The 18,654-nt window shown below is 39.2% G+C and overlaps 1 protein-coding gene across 3 annotated transcripts in view; it reads left to right on the forward strand.

Moving 5' to 3' along the window:
* The window catches only part of rgs19 (regulator of G protein signaling 19), a 43,608-nt gene extending 26,321 nt beyond the window's left edge, over positions 1-17,287 (forward strand). For 2 of the 3 annotated variants that reach the window (XM_088330938.1, XM_088330937.1), the window contains 4 exons: positions 7,332-7,501; positions 10,030-10,125; positions 11,751-11,985; positions 15,802-17,287. In XM_088330938.1, coding sequence (XP_088187064.1) covers positions 7,332-7,501; positions 10,030-10,125; positions 11,751-11,985; positions 15,802-15,990 — 690 coding nt within the window. In that variant the 3' untranslated portion in view covers positions 15,991-17,287. The remainder of the gene's footprint in view (positions 1-7,331; positions 7,502-10,029; positions 10,126-11,750; positions 11,986-15,801) is intronic. The other variant, XM_088330936.1, reaches the window with a different exon arrangement.
* The last annotated feature ends 1,367 nt before the right edge of the window (positions 17,288-18,654 follow it).

Genomic DNA, 18,654 nt, shown 5'->3' on the forward strand with positions numbered 1-18,654 from the left:
TCAATTGTCTCTCATTGGCTCTGTTGCCACAGTGACAACAGATTTATAGTTTTTCTTCCAGCAACAGCAGCATGTACATTTTTTCGGTTGCAACTCGTTGCTCTCTGCGGTGTGTGTGCTTTTTTCACGATTTTACGGAAATGTGTGGTGTTTAACAGTCGCAGACCACTAAAACCACAATTCATACCTCTCAATCTCAGCCATTTTCACCTCTTTTTATGATTGCAATTCACCTTAAGCGATTATAAACTCCACAAACACAATGTGGCACCTATTTACTCACAGCTAGACAGCCTATGTAGCGTAAAAACAAAGATAATTTGTGTAAACAAGTGTATTTACTGAATAAAAAACACAATGATTTCAGCATCTTTATTAGTTTTTTCCCCATATGCGGTCAATTTAGTGTTCCGTATTATACGTAGTAGGGTCGCATTATGCTCGAAAAAAAAGATTGAGATCGACATTTGCTATTGTACCGTGACAATATTAGCAATTTACAATGATGTTGTCCTCTGCTACCAGTGACCGAGACCATCTGGATTAGGGCCCAAACAAGCAAGACGAGATTGGTCTGACCAAAAAGAACAATAAAAAAATATATGTATTCAGTACAAAGACTGTTATACGGTATAATGATTAAAAAATGTATAAAATACGGGGAAAATATTTACTGTAATTTCACGACCATTGGGTGCACCGTGTGAATTGGCACAGTCTCTAGCTGGTTCTATTTCCGTATTTAAAACATAAACGGGGCACATCCCAGCATACGGTGCGGGAGCCCTCTCCTTGGTGCCGTGTTACAACTACACAGACAAGCATACAAATGTGTGCATCTAAAAATACAGCGAAAGCAAAACCCAGATCCATTGTGATTTGTGTTTAATTTTGAACAATAAGTCACAATGTTTTACCAAGTTTTGAACCCTGCGGCTAATGAAATTATGCAGCTAATCTATGCCGAGGTTCTTCTATGTCGTTAGCTCTAGTTGGGGGTGGCAGGCAGAAAACAGGGGTAGCTAAAAGTGCCTGATAGTTACAAACCAGGCATAAACTTAAAGTGTCAAGGGCACTTATTACGCATCATTTCTCTCACTAAGTACATATAGAATTGGTGCTTTGAGGAAATACATAGCACTAACACACCATAGCGTTTGTGATCATTTATATTTTGAGAAATCTAAGTTTTATTTTGATTAACTTCTCATTTACATAGATTTCAAACTTTGATAATATTTTTGTATTACTAGAACTTTGTGACTCTGGCAGGACAAAATAGACTCTGATGGCCCGCTAGCTACTTTATATGCTATGGGAAACACTCATAAAATAAAAATGTTTCCACTCAAATAAAAACTTTGGCAAATGTTCACTTTTTGAACAACACCAAATTCTTACTCATTCAAATCTTCTCAATGTGAGCTGACGACAGCGTCATCATAGATTGCTATTATTGTCACTTCATTTTACATTGTCTGTATTGCTGTGAGTAAATGGGTGCCATGTTGTGTTTGTAAGGTTTATTATCGCTTGATAAGTAGGATTTTCACTCATTCTTAAGGGGAGCAGAGGTTATGGTCCACAGACTGTTAATGATACATAAGCAGTTACTGTACACAAATTACTATAACTTTAGATGTACATACACACAAAAACATTTTACAGCACAATTGTTTTAATTATTTTGCCTGTAGTTGTTTTTATGACGAGACGTATCGAGCAGTTTCTAGTGAAACTGGATTCTCCTCTGTATAGCGAGCAATATTTTGGTTATAGATAAAACTCATATACTGAACTTCCCTTATTTAGAGGTGCTCGTATACAGAGGTACCACTGTACCTTGTAGCTGCTCCCTGAACAGTCTCCCTCTCTTACATATTTTGGGGGCATTTTTGAAAACACTTTACCAATAAAATAATCAATCTTACAGGATCGTTTGTATGAAAATGGAAAAGAACTGTCATTCCATAAAGCCTGCTTTTAAGCACTCTTATTGGCCTAGTTCTGTCGATAATTTATCATTTAAACAAATTGAAAGGGTGAAAGGCTAGCAAAGACTACAAGAAAGTCACCGGACTAGTGAATTTTTACAAACCTAATCAGAATATCCCCGTGGGCGCGTTCTTAAAACGGCTTTCTACAAATAAAGGATTGTGTTTATTCTAGGAAATTTGATTTTAAAATATCAGAATTCTTTACGTAATGAATCTCAATACAATATTTTCCACATCATAAGTTGGGCACACTTTACTGTTGGATAAAACCCCTAAGAATCCTCATTCGGAATATATGTTTTATACGTAAGGCTCATCGGACTACAAGGCGCTTGGAATTGAGACTGCAGGAAAAGCTACGGTGTTTACTTTTTGTGCATAGCCATTGGACTCTATATACAATTACGGTATATATTAATGAAATGATTGATCATTCGATACGTATCGCTGACCAGAATTCCACAACATTGTATACAACGCTGATGAAAAACCGAGTTGCAGGGGTGAAAGTGGTGACACTTAACCAGTGATGTGCTTCTCGGATCGAATCCCTGAAGCATGGGCCGAGTAATGTAGATGTGCGGTTCATAAACAGTCTGCGTGTGTTGATGATGTATATGGGGAGATTTGAAGCCCCGTGAAGTGGGTGCACCTTATGGCTTATTCAGAAATTGATTGGCTAGGTTTGAGTGTAGTCTGAAAGAAAAGCAGCAAATCAACATTTTGGAATCCCCCCTTATCTTTGTCTGAGTCCAAAAACTTTGGAAAAAAAGTCTGACATTGAGTTAAATGAAAAGGAGATAAAACGCTTATTCATTATTTCACATTTTCACTTGTTGCATATGAACAAAGTAATACAGAACAGTTCATGTTAAAACACTCTTTAAATATATATTTTTGTACTCAGAGCATGATTCAAACCCCAACATTTTATTACATGCACCTAGCATCTTATACATTTTTCTGTCGGCATGAGGGCGTATTCAAGGAAATGAATCATCTTGAAGCCCCTATATCCGTATTGAATATTCCCTGCAGGGCTTCACTGCTGTATGGGGCTTCATTTTGTCACTTCTACACTTAACCACTAGACCACCAGTGTCACAGATGAAATACAAAAAGGCTTTAGTTTGTATCTCATAATGACTGTGATTAACAATCGCTCAACTTGTTGCATCACAAACATTGCAGTTTTATATGTATATTGCCGTAAAAAAGTATAGTACAGTATTTTGTTGAAATACTTCCTGTTTTTGCCATTCGCTAACACTAATTGGTGAAGAAGTGGAGAGATTGATGAATCTATCACAGGGGTGGCGAACAAGTTTGACACAAAGAGCCACATTTTTTAACTGTAAGAGTCAAAGAGCCACGCCACACACTGACCTGCCATGACAGACACACACAAACACACACAATCAAAAACATTATTTCCCATAACACACTCCTCTCCTTACAATACAACAAGTATTGTTCTTGTGTTGATTTCAAGTGTGCACCCTCAATACACACAAAAAAACTAAACATGAAACGAGGCAAAGAGCCACAGTATATAGATAATATGATGAGGCAAAGAGCCGCATTCTTATTGGCCAAGAGCCGCATGCGGCTCTAGAGCCGCGTGTTCGCCACCCCTGATCTATCAGAATGCAGAACATATGCACTGTCAAAAGCAGGGTTTCTGGCACTGTGAGTAAAAATGCCACTGGTCTAATGATAAAGTGTCTGTGCTCTCACAGACACTATCCAGCTTTAGTCCATTTGCACACAATGTCTTACGATGTTTATCAATTGGTCAATCATTGCACAAATACAGCAGTATACTGTAAAACCTACTGTAGTAACACACACCTATAATTACTATATCAGGGTTCCCCCAAGGTCTTATAAACTTGAAAAGTGTTCAATTTGATCAATGCAGATTAAGGCATTGAAACGTTTTTAAATTTTGTCTACAAGTCTTAAATTCATCTCTCAAGTGTTGACTTTTTCCTGTGGGTTCCCGTCCGCCCTATCACTGTCACTTGCCTCCGCGCCCATTGCCCGGAGACTAAGAGGACCGGGAACATGTGCGTTTTAGGATTAGTGGCAAGCAATCGCCCCGGCGCGCTGGAAAGGCCGGGTCGTCGCGAGCGGGCTTTAGTTCCACCACCGCGGACCCCAACGCGGTCTTACAGCCGTCTCCGTCCCAAGCTGAGTCCAGGCATGACCGCGGCTGCTTTGGGGGCCAGTCCTTCCTCAGTGCCAGCGAGGTCTGGCAGCCCTTGCAAACCAAACCTCAACTGCTGGGAAGATAATATTTTCCCTTTTTTGGACGCCGGGGTCCGTCACAACTTGGCGCAGGCTTCTCATGTCTGTATGCCAGAACAGGTGTGAGATTGGTCTTAAATGTGTGGTCTGGTCTGTGGTCTTGAAAAGTTCCTAAATCTTCAATTTGAATGTAAAAACCCTGGGGCGACCCTTTGAATGTTTTTTTAATCATATCTACAGTATTCTGAGGTATATAAGGGACACCAGATTATAAGGCCACTTCCACATTTCTGGCCATTTTTTTTTTTTTTTTGTGTTGCCCCTTATGGTCCAGAAAATACGGTAATTACTACCAATAAAATATAAAAACTCCCTTTGCAATGTCAGGGTAGGCCTCCTCCGTCCTGGCCTGAATCAGTATGAGGATAGATGCGTTGAATCACCAAGACTCAGTCGTGTTCCTGTTACACAGCGCATGACTGTTCAAAATAGCTCAAGAAAAATGGTGCTCTCTACTTGCTTGTGCGCATGCTATTGCACCAGACTGACCGTGATGGAGTTGTCATGTCAGTTTTTACATTTAATTTTTGGGGTGAACGGCTGTTATTCTTGAATGCTTGTGATTGCAAAGTCTCTAAATCTAACCACACTTAATCAGATTCACTTGCGCAACCATTTGGCGTTACATGCAAGCTGAGACACTTTTTTCTTTTTACCACCCAAAACCGATTCCTTACCGCAAAAACTCACACAGGCCCGCACACAAATGCTCACACCCACACGAGTCAAACATAAGCAGAAAAGCCTCATGCGTGTTGTTTTGTGCGCGAGTGTGTGTGTGTTTGCTTATGTGTAATCACAGCACAATCACATGATGCATCACACTTTCTTGCACTTCCTCTTTTCAACATGTCTCCCTTTTCCTCATTTCTCCTCATCTTTTAGTGCTTATATAAGTATGTTATTTGTACTGGCAATGACGGGAAGAAATATATCAATTTTATGTCCATCACAAGTTTACATGCATATACTACCATGCATGTGTTTTTTCCTCTTATTTAAAGAAAATAAAAGCAGCAAAATAGAATTAAATGAAATATGACATTCATGGGGTTAGTCCCCACTTTAAACCTTTATCAAAATAGCCTTTTTTAAATCATTCTATGCCAGATGTTTCTATCAAACGGGAAGTGCCCTTCCCTGCCAATTTTTGAAAGCCTACAGAAAATGTAGTTCTGCTATACAGGCATAGATACATGTTTTTGAGATGAAGTGTTTGAGGTGTATGTAAGGAGTGACAATATTGGATGGATTGAGAAATAAAATTGAGAGAGACAGAACTGGAGTAGTAGTGGAACTGAGCAAGCGTGTGGACAAGAGAGTACTCTGTTGGTTTGGACAGATGGAGAGGATGGATGAGGTGCGAGTGTTGAAGAGGATCTTCAGAGCAGAAGTAAATGGAAGGAGATCAAGAGGAAAGCCGCGATTGACGTGGATGGATTGTTTGTCTTGCTGTCGGTCTCCCCTCTCGAGGTATATGACCAGGGTAGATAGATAGATTGATACGGGCATAGGTCATACAGTATCAAAAGAAATCTTGAACTCTCATCTTTTTTTTTTTAGAAAAAAAGTATGTTTCTAGCTTTTTACCAGTGTTCAGTTAACAAGACATTGCTATGTTTCTTGAAAATACTCGGCTTTTTATGAAAGGATGCATTTCAAGCAGAACTTTCACTTTGGTGGTGTTTTTTTTCACGTTTATGATCCCTCCAATATCTAAAAAATGCTTTCCATGAAGACAAGGACACTTTGCTTGCAAAATTAGGTTGTATCGCTAGAACACTGAACTTATGCAAACACTTTTTCGCGGCCAAAGTTTCCGCTGACGTGATCACACAATGTTGGTCGTTCGGGGGCCGCCAACACACTCTAAATTGCTGGATAGAGGAAGCACCATGACAAAGTGGGGGCTCCTGGATGTGTGGATAAAAATCTGGTCATAGCCATTCCTGCTATCTAGTGTTGATTTATTATATTGAAATAATTTCCAGAGGCTTGATACTTAGTGATAAGCAGTGCCAAAGCTGTAAATCTACTAATTAAAACAAAATGCCAACGCATTTTTACCTTTTGGCACTCAGGAACAATGCTTCTGAAAACGTATACGTTATGGCACTGAATGAGTTAAAGGTACAGTGTTTTTTACCGCTAGATGTCTCTGTATTGTATTGTGCAACTGAAATGAAGTGCTAAATACACAAGGAAGAATACATACTACGGAGGCTGGAAGTGACCAATTTAGGGTGGTCAATACATTTTATTTTGTTTTAAACTTGTCTCGCCTTTTTGAAACACCACATACGTTTTAGATAATTGTATCAGGAAAACGGATGAAAATCCGTTTAAGTAATATGTAAGCTTGGCTACAAAAGAATTTCAAGTGAATTCATTTCATTGTTTTTGATAATTCAACTTACTTTAATGAAGAAACACTCTCTCTGACTTAGGGAAGTTATTTACTAATCATTGACAGAGGAAACTTGAATAAAACATAAAACAAAACAAAGCTAAAAAAATAAAACAAAGATAGATAGAAGCGGGGATCTTGTTTGGCACCATTCATTTCATTTCACTTAAAAATGTCCATAATTTTTAATTTTACATTTGCATTGTAGCACTCATTTTCAGTTGCATTACTCAATGCAACGACATCTAGTGGTAAATATTATACAGTGTCCCTTTAACAACGTGAATTCTGATTGAATTATCACGTATGATGCCATGTTGCCACTTTGTTTTACAATGTTGTTATCAATGACAATAAAGAAAATTCAATTCAATTTTAATCCAGATCAGTTCCTTACATTAGTTGTATGAATTGGGCTTTTTTTTTTGAATGACCGGTCCACATGAACTTATCTACTTCTTCCAATAGTACGAGCCAAATTGATATTGTAAGAACAATAAACTAGGATCAAGTAAGCCTGACCCGCCTATTTTGAAGAGAACCTGAAGATCATTTTTCAACACAAACTGGATGTTTATGAAAATTGCAAATGTACAGCAACCTTTGTGTTTCAACAGTACACAGGTCCGATCCCGGCCGAGCGGGACGGTGAGGTGGCCATGGGGGTCGGTCGCAGTGAAACGTCACCGCTAAGCGCTCCGCCAGGACAAGGTCTGAACCCGACCCATAATTCCCAGCGGCCCGGCGCCTGCTGCTTCTGCTGGTGCTGCTGTTGCAGCTGCTCATGGTAGGAGACAAGATACTATTTAGAAGAAAAAAAGAATCACTGATTTGTATCGCAAATTAAGCTGAAGTATGAGAATGGCAATGGGGACCCCCTCTAGTTGTCATTTTAAGGATTGCAGTCAAAGGACACTGGATCAAAAGTTGGCAATCCGGTCCTAGAGGTCCAAATGTCCTGCTTGTTTGTAGATGTTGCGTTCTTCAACTATGATGATGGACATGATCAGCTTGTTAGCAAGCTGGTAGGGGCTTGGTAAAGGGATACCTAAATTCTAAAACATGCAAAATGTGGGAAAATAGTCAAACTTTTTTTGCATAATGTCTATATATATTTCATCATTATCTTCCAATTATTTTTTGAGATGATGCATTTTGAAGACAGCCTGTCTTGTGTATGACTTCCTGAACTGTGATGTCATCAGAGTAGCACCAGCGCCCTCGCAGGGCAGTCACCATATTGGTTTAAGTGTTCATTATTCTAAGAGGTTACAAGTGGTTTTAGCCATGTTTCGGTAGTTTTTGTGAAGTTTGTTTGCAGGCGGGTTGCAGCAATGGCACAACAAGTGGTGAGCGGCCGATATGGGGCGAACTGGCAAAAATAACGCAGAGAGAGCTAACGGGGGCTAACCCAGTCTGAAATTAACCAATGGACACGTCAAGCCCAGGTTTTCCACCTCTGATCTAATTCAGTTTTTCAAACAGTGTTCCGAGGCACAATTGTGTGCCTCAGGAGATTGCCTAGTGTGCCGCAGGAAATTTCCTCATTTTTTTTGTTTGCAAAAAAGCACATCATTGTTATAAAAAACTTTTTAAACTTGCACCTTTAAACATGAACATTTTGATATGGGAGTTTGATTTGGAACAAAATACTTGCTCACTATTTAAAGGAAAATCATCACAGCTCATTACTACTTACTGCCAGAATCAGCTGGTACCAGTTTTCAAATACTACTGGCAAAAAAAAAGTGCTTTAATATTTTTATGTGTATGTTCATTTAAAGCAGTGGTTATCAAATAGAGGGGTGCCACTAGGGGGAGTTGCCGGCACGTTTGAAATTCGGGAACTTATTTAGTTATTTTTTTTTATTTTAACTTACCCAAGTGCAAATGCACCTCCACTACACTAGGGGAGCAGTGATGCGTTCTTGGTAGAGTGTTTTGTTCACATCTAGCTTACATATTGCATACAGTACAGAGTAAGAGCATTGAGTATGAGGCGTTGACATGAATTAGAGTGGATCCTCAAGTGACCCCCTCCAAAAACTATTTAATACGGACAAGTAGACAGGCTAAGAGATGGGGTGAAAAGACAACCAACTGTTTTCTCCCAAATTTGAAAGCTAAGAAGAGGAAGTTTGCCTAAGCGCACGTAGGCTTTACGAACAGGGAGGGAGACAAGCAAAGAATGGCGTGATTAATATGTTAAGAATTTTATATAATTATATTAAACTGTCACATAAAGGCGTGCTAGCAGCTGTGGAGTGTTTAGCGCACAGCCCCAAGATGCGGAGGTCCGTGGTTCTATTCTAGCTACCACAGCCTTTCCGTGTGTTTGCATGTTCTCCCCATGCCTGCTTTGGTTTCTTCCGGACAAACCTGTTTACTCCCACATTCCATGTCACATTATTTTCCCTAGGTGTGAATGAGCGAGTGAGTTGTCTGTCTCTGTGTACCCTGCAACTCGCTGGCAACCAGTACAGGGTGTCACCTGCCCACTGCCCAAAGATGGCTGGGATACGCTCCTTGACCCCCCCGCGGCCCTAGTGATGATAAGCGGCGCAAAAAATGGATGGATGGGTGGATGTCAAATATAGACATTACAAATCAATCATGTTTTAGTTTGTTTTTCAGTGAAACATGCCAAAAGGTAATTTATTTTTTTTCTAAATTGTTGTACAACATGCACAATTTGAAATGATCGGAAAACAAAATACTGGGAAAAAGTATAAGTTGACAGGTATGTGGGATGGGATCTCCGTCACTCTTCCTTGCAGGATTCCACGCTTGCATCGCTGTAATCAAGGTTCGAATCCCGCTGCATCCAACCGTAAAGTTTGAGCTGAGGGAAAGTGAAACAAAATAGTATACAGATTTTTATCAACAATTAGGGGTGTGCATTATACACGACTGCGTTACACCTGAGTAAATATGGTACATTTAAATTTTAAATCCTTTAAATTGTTTAATTTACATTCTTCTCATTTCTAACTCCTGATTGTAAAATGTCCGGACGGCAGTTGATACTGAAATTGGCCGCCCTCACAAGTAACAATACCAAAAAACAAGGCTGGCATCGGTACGCTTTTACTCAAGTAATTAAGACAATTAAAAATTATAAACAGGAACAAACATAGCTTTTTTTTCAAAAGCAGTTAGCTTACACCAGACCGTAAACAAAATGGTGTGTTTTCAGTGCACTCTGTATTAAGATCCCTGTGTGTGGTTGTGTGCGGTACAGGTTTTGTTATCTGTGTGCAAGGCTGTGTGTTGCGTGTGTGTGTTTCCTGTCTGAAAGGCGTCTTATCATGTCAGTCTTACCATCAGGAATGAAGACGAGAGGCGGCGGCGAAGAAAGAAGAGGATTTCGCATGACAACAAGATGGACACAATACCAAACTGTGAAACTTGGTGAGTCCATTAAGAAATTTTCTGAAAAAACAAATAAGAGGCACATCCTCAGATCTAACGTTGATGTATTTAGGGGGGGGTTGAATGAAGTATTGACTGTCATCAAATGACTATTAAAAGCTGCTGCATGGAATTTGAAACTTTTCTTCTTGCCGGTAACATCTATTGGGTTAAGTCATCATTGCAGCCTCTGTCAAGCTCCTTATGTGGCGCGTGCAATCATTTCTTAGATGTGCTCGAATAAACTCTTGTTTGTTATTACTTTTTGAGGTTTGGGTTGGCATTTGGACGGGTCCTAGAAGCAAGCTTCTTTTTACCTTGACCATTTTCATGCTACTATAACAAAAAAAACAGGGACGAGTGTGTAACTCTCCAACACCCCCCCACACACACACTCATTCCCCCATTCCTGCTTTCTCATCTCATCAGCTGCACCGCTTATCCTCAGTAGGGTCGCGGGGATGCTGGAGCCCATCCCAGCAATCATCAGGCAGTGGGCAGGGGACACCCTGGACTGGTTGCCAGCCGATCGCAGGGCACACGGGGACAGACAACTCACTCACTCAGTCACACCTAGGGACAATTTGGACCGGCCAATTCACCTGAAATGCATGTCTTTGGAATGTGGGAGGAAGCCCGAGTGCCCGGAGGAAACCCACGCAAGCACGGGGAGAACATACAAACTTCGCACAGTAAGGCCGGGAGCTGGATTTGAAACCACTCAAGAGGTTTCCACGATCTCAGAACTGTGCCGCACACGCGCTAACCACTGCGCCGCCGTGCTGCCCCATTCCTGCTTTCATTTTCAATATTAAACTCGTTTGTTGTCCTCTGCAAACAACTTCCGCCAATGCAGCAGAACATTGAACAATAATTTGAGTGGATTCTGTAGCTTTACACTTATGAATAAAATACTGTCAGGTGATTGGTTGCAGAGAAAAGCGTTCCTTGGATCATTACCGTAAATTGTCATGTATAGAGCACTGATTTCTTAGTAAATACTATTGTTATTTTGCCGTAAATATATTTGACTCTCACTGTATTCTGAAGACTCAATATGGACTTCTAATTTTCAATATGGTTTTGAATCAAGTTTGTAAAGGAATGATTTGTACCTGTGCCCTTTAAGCTCATTAATGGCATCTTAGTTGGAGTTGACAATAAACCTAACTGCAATAATTTCAATCATATTTTTAAATACAGTACAGTGGTACCTCGTTTTACTATCGACCCTTTTTAAGAAAATTTCCGTATCCGAAGTTCGCGACAGACTAAAATCTTTTCAGTTTTCCATGATCCAAAGTAAGTGAAGCTAGCACTGAAGGTTCGCACAGGTACGCACCAACAGCATCCTGTGTGGTTTATCAGCTAAGTGAGACCCTTGCAACCCTCCTGCATCAAATTGCCTAATGGTTTAATCCGATAAGCCACCAGGGCTCAGTTCATTGCCCCATTGTACATTGTTTGTTTCCAAACATCTATCCTGCGGAAAGAGGAGAGAAAAAAGAGCCGTTACAAAAAAAAAAAAAAATACAGAGATATGTTGTGTTCATAATTGTTAGCCTTTGCTAGTGCGCTTTTCCTTTTGGATAGCTTACCAAGTTTTTTCATGCTTCTTCAACTAGCACCAAACCTTCAGTGGAAGAAATGCAGCTATGGTCTCAGTCCTTCGACAAGCTAATGAAGAACCCGGCAGGACGCAATGTTTTTCGGGAGTTTTTGCGCACAGAGTACAGCGAGGAGAACATGCTGTTCTGGCTGGCCTGTGAGGACCTCAAACAGGAAATGAACAAAAAAAGCATCGAGGAGAAGGTGCGCTCCATCTACGAGGACTACGTTTCCATATTATCGCCAAAAGAGGTGAGACACGGCGTAATGATTGTGATGATCGTTGTTTACTAATATTCTAGGATTCATTTTTAGCTGGATTTTAAAATTCGGCTTTTGTGTGGGTTGATAAAGGACCGATTTCTGTTTTTTTCCGCATTGCTAATTTGAACTTTAAGGTGCACCTAAAAACCTAAATTTGGCCAGAAATTTGAGTAAAATTTGAATAATTGCGTCTTCGAACCCTTATATACTTCAGAGGTTTTACAGTATTCTACTGCATTTGTGAAATAATTGCCCAATGATTGTTCAATTGATGAAAAATATTTGTTTTTTTGTTTGTTTCAATTGTGGGGTTTTTGTGTACTTGGTCTTCAATTTGATTTTGAAAGGCATTATAAAAAGTCTTTTAAAAAGTTTTGAATTTAACTCGCCTGGTTCTGACAGCCCGCCGATGGGCTGTCAGAACATTGATAAACTGACGTGTCACTGAAATAAGTCATGCCACATATCATTGGAAAGCTCGAAACACTCTTGGAAATCAAGACATGATGACCATCTCAAAATGTATTCATCATTATGTCCCCTGGCCAATGTTCCCTCTAATTTTCCACGGGTCTGAGCGTTCATACAAAGTCAGTGAGCAGCGCTTGAAATAACAGTGAGCAACCATAATCCCAAGTGTGGCAAGATAATTAATTATCAAACATGTCCAAAACTTGACATCAAGTTACGTTTTGCTGAGTTTCCGGCAATGCAAAATTATTTTTCTCTTTTGAATGAATTGACTCATGTACTATTGCAAAGGTTGTACGGCCTACAAACGTCGTTTGTTCTTACAATTCTTTCACAAGATATCCATTTCTTTTTATTTCCTGATATATTTTGTCGCATAATATTAACATTTTGGGGGGCTTATTTAGTCGGGTGTAAGATACAGAACTGTACTTAATCACATTTTTTAGTAGAAGTACAATGTTGGCAACAAATTCACTTGATAAAATTGGAAATTATTTGAATGCAATACAAACTTTTTCTTCTTTTGTCTGTGGGTTTTTTTCTACTTTTTTTTTTAATTCCTTTAAAAAAAACTCATTGTTTATTTTTTCCGACCTGTTACTTTTTTCTTTTTGTTCTCTATTTACTTTTTTCCTACATTTCTTTCTTTTCTTTTTTTTCAGCTTTTCACTACTTTTTTATTTTGGGATTTTTTTTTTTTTTTTTGTTCTATTTCCCCTTTCCTTTTAGTCAGTTTGTGCATAATTTTACATAATATTTGGTCATGTTGGGATGAAAGAAGCAAACACAACCCGAAGAGCCGTCTAGGACCTGAAAGAGCCGGTTCCTTTTAGTGAGCCGAGCCGAAGAAGCCAGTTCCCCGACAAACTCTACTAACTTTACTCAACTTCGTTCTACTTCGACTCGACTTCAAAATACCGCATTTAGAACACAACGTCAGGGGAACCCGTGTATTTTTACCTTTATGCACTGTAACTTTGACTTGAGTCGCTTCTGAATTAGTAATTTTGAGCCCTCATTTTTGTGCGCTGGCTAGATTTTCTTGTGCGCTGAGAATGTGCGAGCAGTGAGCAATTGCACGCGCGCAGCTTAGAGGGAACACTGCCCCTGGCCATCTGTAACTTCCTTGAATGGCTTAGATACATCAAGGACAATCCATAGAATCCAACCGTGTAACGTTTCTACTTCAAAACACCCAATAATGCCTACAGATAAATAATAAATCTGCCTAAAACATGTCTGCTTCATTGGACGTTGCTTCTTGTCATCCATTCGTTTCGCCACATTATTTACATTGGCAAGTAAACAGACTCGTAATATTGTGGTGCTAGAGTTGTCGAACGAATGATCGCAATGTGCTGACTGCTTTTTTTGTCCTCTCACACGCTTTTTTTGGTTAATTGGATGGTAAAACCTAGCACTCTTACGTTCCCTAGAGGTGTGGGGGGAGTAGTTGAATGGTGCAATCCCCATGACGTTAACTTTCAATCTACAGTGAATTTTTACTCATGGGCGTACGCACCGCCAAATTCAACCCAAGCCACCCCAAAAAGTATAGCTTTTTTAAAAAACTATATTTTCCTTAATAAAGGACAGAATATGCTTAGATATGATGAAAAAGGCTAGATAACAAATAAAAAGGTCAAACAAAAGTCAAGTCATGTTTATTTGTATAGCCCTTTATCACAAGGAGTCTGAAAGGGCTGCACAGACCACAGATTATTGCAAACTACAGACTTGTATTACACCATCCCCTGATCTAAAACTTACATGAGAGCAAGGAAAAACTCAAAAACATCTACATGAGGTAAACGAAGAAACCTTGAGAAGGGACCACACATGAGGTAATCCACCTTCCAGGATGACCAGGAAGAGAATGTTATATGAAGATTGATTTGTTTATAGTTTATTAGCCACTCAAAATAAGGAGAAAATACATTAAATTTTGAACTTGTAAGGAGAACAGTATCAGACTGTACATAAAAAAATCCAAATCTGTTTTATAGGTTCTTTCCTAAACCCTGTCTTTTTATTAAATCTATTAGATTACAAAAAAACAGATTTGCCTTAAAGGGTGACAATATAAATGAACCGCAATATTGCTGACAATGATGTAAACCGTGTATAGTATTAACAAACAACGGTGAGGCATAACAGTCAAAATAATGAACAAACTGGCATTTTATCCAGTGTCTTTTGCAGGTGTCCAATATTAAAAACTGAAACAAGCAGAATAAACTCATCAGAAAATAGTCAACTGACTTAGTTGCGTGTGTGCAATGTGCGCAAGGACGTGAGAAGTGCTAAATACTCACTCCCGAGACCCCTTGGCATATGAGTCTTTTTATAAACGCGTTCAAGCAAAAAATGTACATGCCCGCTTGCTTTTCTGTTTGTCTGTGTGACCTTGGTTTATTAGCCTTGTGTGTGTGTATTAATCTCTTTCCTAGGAGCAAGGAGAACATATGTAAGATTGTTCTATAAATATCTACTGACTAGAGGAGGGTGGAGTGTCTTAGTTTGTCAATGGTAAATAGAAGCATTCATGCATCAATGAGAAATTATTCATGAAAAGCATTGATATCCAACTTCAATGCAGTAATGTGAGTCATAGCCGTTCTATAATGTGTTCTTTGGCCTTTGAGTGAGACGGATGCTCATGGATATGTTGCTCATAGTCGGACCCAACCATGCGGTTTAGTTAAAGGACTAGAAGAAATCCAGATGTGTCATGTGACGAGACCACAAAGTGTAATGTAGCGTAGCCGCACGAGCACATGGCAGGGGTGACGTGTGGCCATTTTATTTTTTTTTAATGGTGAGTAGATCAAGGCATGCGGCCTTCTTTCTTACTGGAATGAATCGGCCCTTCCCCTGAGCAGATAGAATTCAGAATTACAGTTTTTTTCCGGACTTTAAGCAGGGGCGCAGGGTATTTGGGCATTTGGGTTGGCCATGGTCAATTTTTTTTGTGCTTTTTGCTACTTTTTCCTTTTTCTTTGTTTTTGTGTATGTGTTTGTCTTACTGTCTGTCACCCCTCTCAAGGTATAAGACCATCGTAGCAAGATAGATAGATAAATAGACGGCATAGATTTGTGTGAATATTTGTTCATTGTTAATTCATTTGACAAACTATTTTTATTGTTTGTATTACAGGATATTCTTGAGTATTCTGCACTATTCATCTAAAAATTCAATATTTGAATAAATGAAGATGATGAGTCTTTTAAATCATACATTAATCCTTCGTTGAAGCCCTAAATAAATCATTTTACAATTTGTACTGTCGGAGATGTTTTCCCCACCAACCTGCAGCTTTTTGTTCCCAGGTGAGCCTGGACGCTCGTGTAAGGGAAGTGATCAACCGGAGGATGCAAGAGCCAACGCCTCAGACATTCGAGGACGCTCAGTTACAAATCTATACGTTGATGCACAGAGACTCGTACCCTCGATTCCTCTCCTCCAGCATCTACAAGTCGCTCCTCCACGGCCATTCACCAACATCCTCCGAGTCCTAGTCCGGCGACGTCCCGGCTCCTCCCCTCCCTCCATTTCAAAACGTGATTTGCCAGGATTGATGCCGAAATTGCTGCGATTGACGATGGCCAGAACACTGTCAGTTTACTCTTGTCTCAACTTCTCTGTTTTGTCTTTTCCTTTTTTTCCCAGTCTTTTTTGAGCGAAATAACCAAATTAATTACCGTAATTTCCGCACTATAAGGCGTACCCCCAAGAAATAGTCCTTTGTGATATCATATATGAGCAGGGTTGGTAGGGTTACTTTAACTTGATTACTTTCAATTACTTTTGGATTACTCCGATACCAAATATGCTAAGAAAAGACAAATGAAACTAAATATGAATAGAATGACTAAATTTTTTGCAGGCTTGGGGAGTAACGGAATACATGGAACGGCAAAAATGATGTTGGCAAGCTGTTTGGATTTATTTTCATTTTGTTTCTGTCGCATTTTATGTTAGTTTTGCCGGAGATCAAAGCCAGGAGAGAAAGCTTACCACGTGTTGTGAGTCATAATTTTATTTATATTTAGTGTCTTTTGTCTTTTATTAGCATATTTGGTATTGGAGTAATCTAAAAGTAATTGAAAGTAATCAAGTTAAGGTAACCCTGCCCAACCCTGTATATATGGCACACCGGACTAAAAAGTGCATAGAATTAAAACTGCAGTAAGGGTTAGGGTTGCACAGTTTTATTTAGGAGTCGCGTTTTTGTGCATTGACTGATTTATCGGAATACATCACTGATCTAAAATACACACCATTGGATGCAACGGGAATTTAACTCGCAACGCAGCTGGGAGTGCGACGGATTCTATTCACTAGAATGCTAGCGATACAGACGACACATGAAAAGGCATTAGGACTTATCTCATCGTACAACTTTTTGCCACGGTGCCATATTGTTGATTGACAGCAGTAGCGCAGGAGGTAAAGTGCTCGTTTTAGCATTAAGAGGTCGCAGGTTTGATTCCCGGCTCCTCTGTGTTATAGGTCGAAGTGTCCTTGGGCAAGACCCTGAATCCTTAATGCCCCCGATAAGCAGGTTGTTGCCTTGTATGGCGGACGCTGCTATCGGTATGTGAGTGTGTGTGAACTGGTAAGTGTGAAGCACATTGTAAAGCGCTTTGGGAGGTCTTCATTGACCTGAAAAGCGCTATATAAATGCAGACCATTTACATGATGTTGTTATAATATTATTGGACTCGGCCGCCAGAATATTGTCAAATATATTATAATATAAATATGAATAAATATAATATAATATAAAAACCTGTCTATGGTTCAGAAAGTTGGGGACAAATTTAGTAAACAAATAGTTGTGTTAATGTGCTTACCTTGTCTAATATGATCCAAATTTAACAATTATATTTTGAACATCATCCAATGGACGTTTTCTTTTTTTACTTTGCGAGAAAATAAAACTGTCTTTTGAACGCCATATCAAGGTATTTTAAACCAGTATTTGCTAGGTGCTTTTTCTCTACCACTGAAAACTAAATTTAGAAGTGTAGTAGTGTTAAGTTTAACTTTTAGTAGACACTCACAATAGAGAGAGGAGACGTCAATGGGTTTTGAACTTGTGAAGAGGACAGGGAGAGAAGCCTTCGGATAATTTAATCGCCCATACGGATGCCTTCCCCTGAGCTTTCTCTTTTTATTAAAAACTCAATGTAACAAAGCAGATCCGTCCTAAGGGAGGTGTGGATGTCAAAGAACAGCAACCATATTGGCTGCTGGCGACAATGATTTAACAGGCAAAACAAATAATAGTTAAAATAAAGAACTAGTATCCCATTAAATATATTGCATTTGTCCAGTATTGAGAACAAAGTTATAAAGTATACACTCAAAATAAGGAGAGAAGACATCTATGGATTTTGAAAAGGGTTGGGTAGAATTACTTTAACTGGATTACTTTCAATTACTTTTGGATTACTCCAATACCAAATATGCTAATAAAAGACAAAAGAAACTAAATATGAATAAAATGACAAAATTTTGTGCAGGCTTGGGGAGTAACGGAACACATGGAACGGCAAAAATGATGTTGGCAAGCTGTTTGGATTTCTTTTCATTTTGTTTCTGTCGCATTTTGTTAGTTTTGCTGGAGATCAAAGCCAGGAGAGAAAGCTTACCACGTGTTGTGAGTCATCATTTTATTCATATTTAGTTTCTTTTGTCTTTTATTAGCATATTTGGTTTTGGAGTAATCCAAAAGTAATTGAAAGTAATTAAGTTAAAGTAACCCTACCCAACCCTGATTTTGAACTTGCAAGATGAACAGAGGAAGACTGGAAAAAACCCTGTGATAAGAAATTCCTCCCTGTTCTGAAAGATCCTCCCCTTCTTTTAAATTCAATCGCCTAGATTACAAAAAGCAGATCAGCTTAAAGGGGAATGGAAATCAATGAACAGCAACATAATTGGATAATCGGGACAATGATGTATACAGCGTAAAAGAGTTACAATAATGGACAACTGTGCGTGATAATAGCCAATATAACAAACAAGTTTGGCATCCTCAGAAAACCTATTTACAGCTGCCTGATAATAAAAACAGAATAAAGGATTTTTTTGACATTTTCCCGCCTTTTAATATCAGAAAAACCTTTATTGTCCTAACACCAGGAGTCTTGTTTTCATGGAAAATCCTCTCATGA

The sequence above is a fragment of the Urocampus carinirostris genome, chromosome 3 (assembly GCF_059441175.1).
Source record: "Urocampus carinirostris isolate Australia breed hairy pipefish chromosome 3, RoL_Ucar_1.0, whole genome shotgun sequence".
Taxonomy (NCBI): Eukaryota; Metazoa; Chordata; class Actinopteri; order Syngnathiformes; family Syngnathidae; genus Urocampus; species Urocampus carinirostris.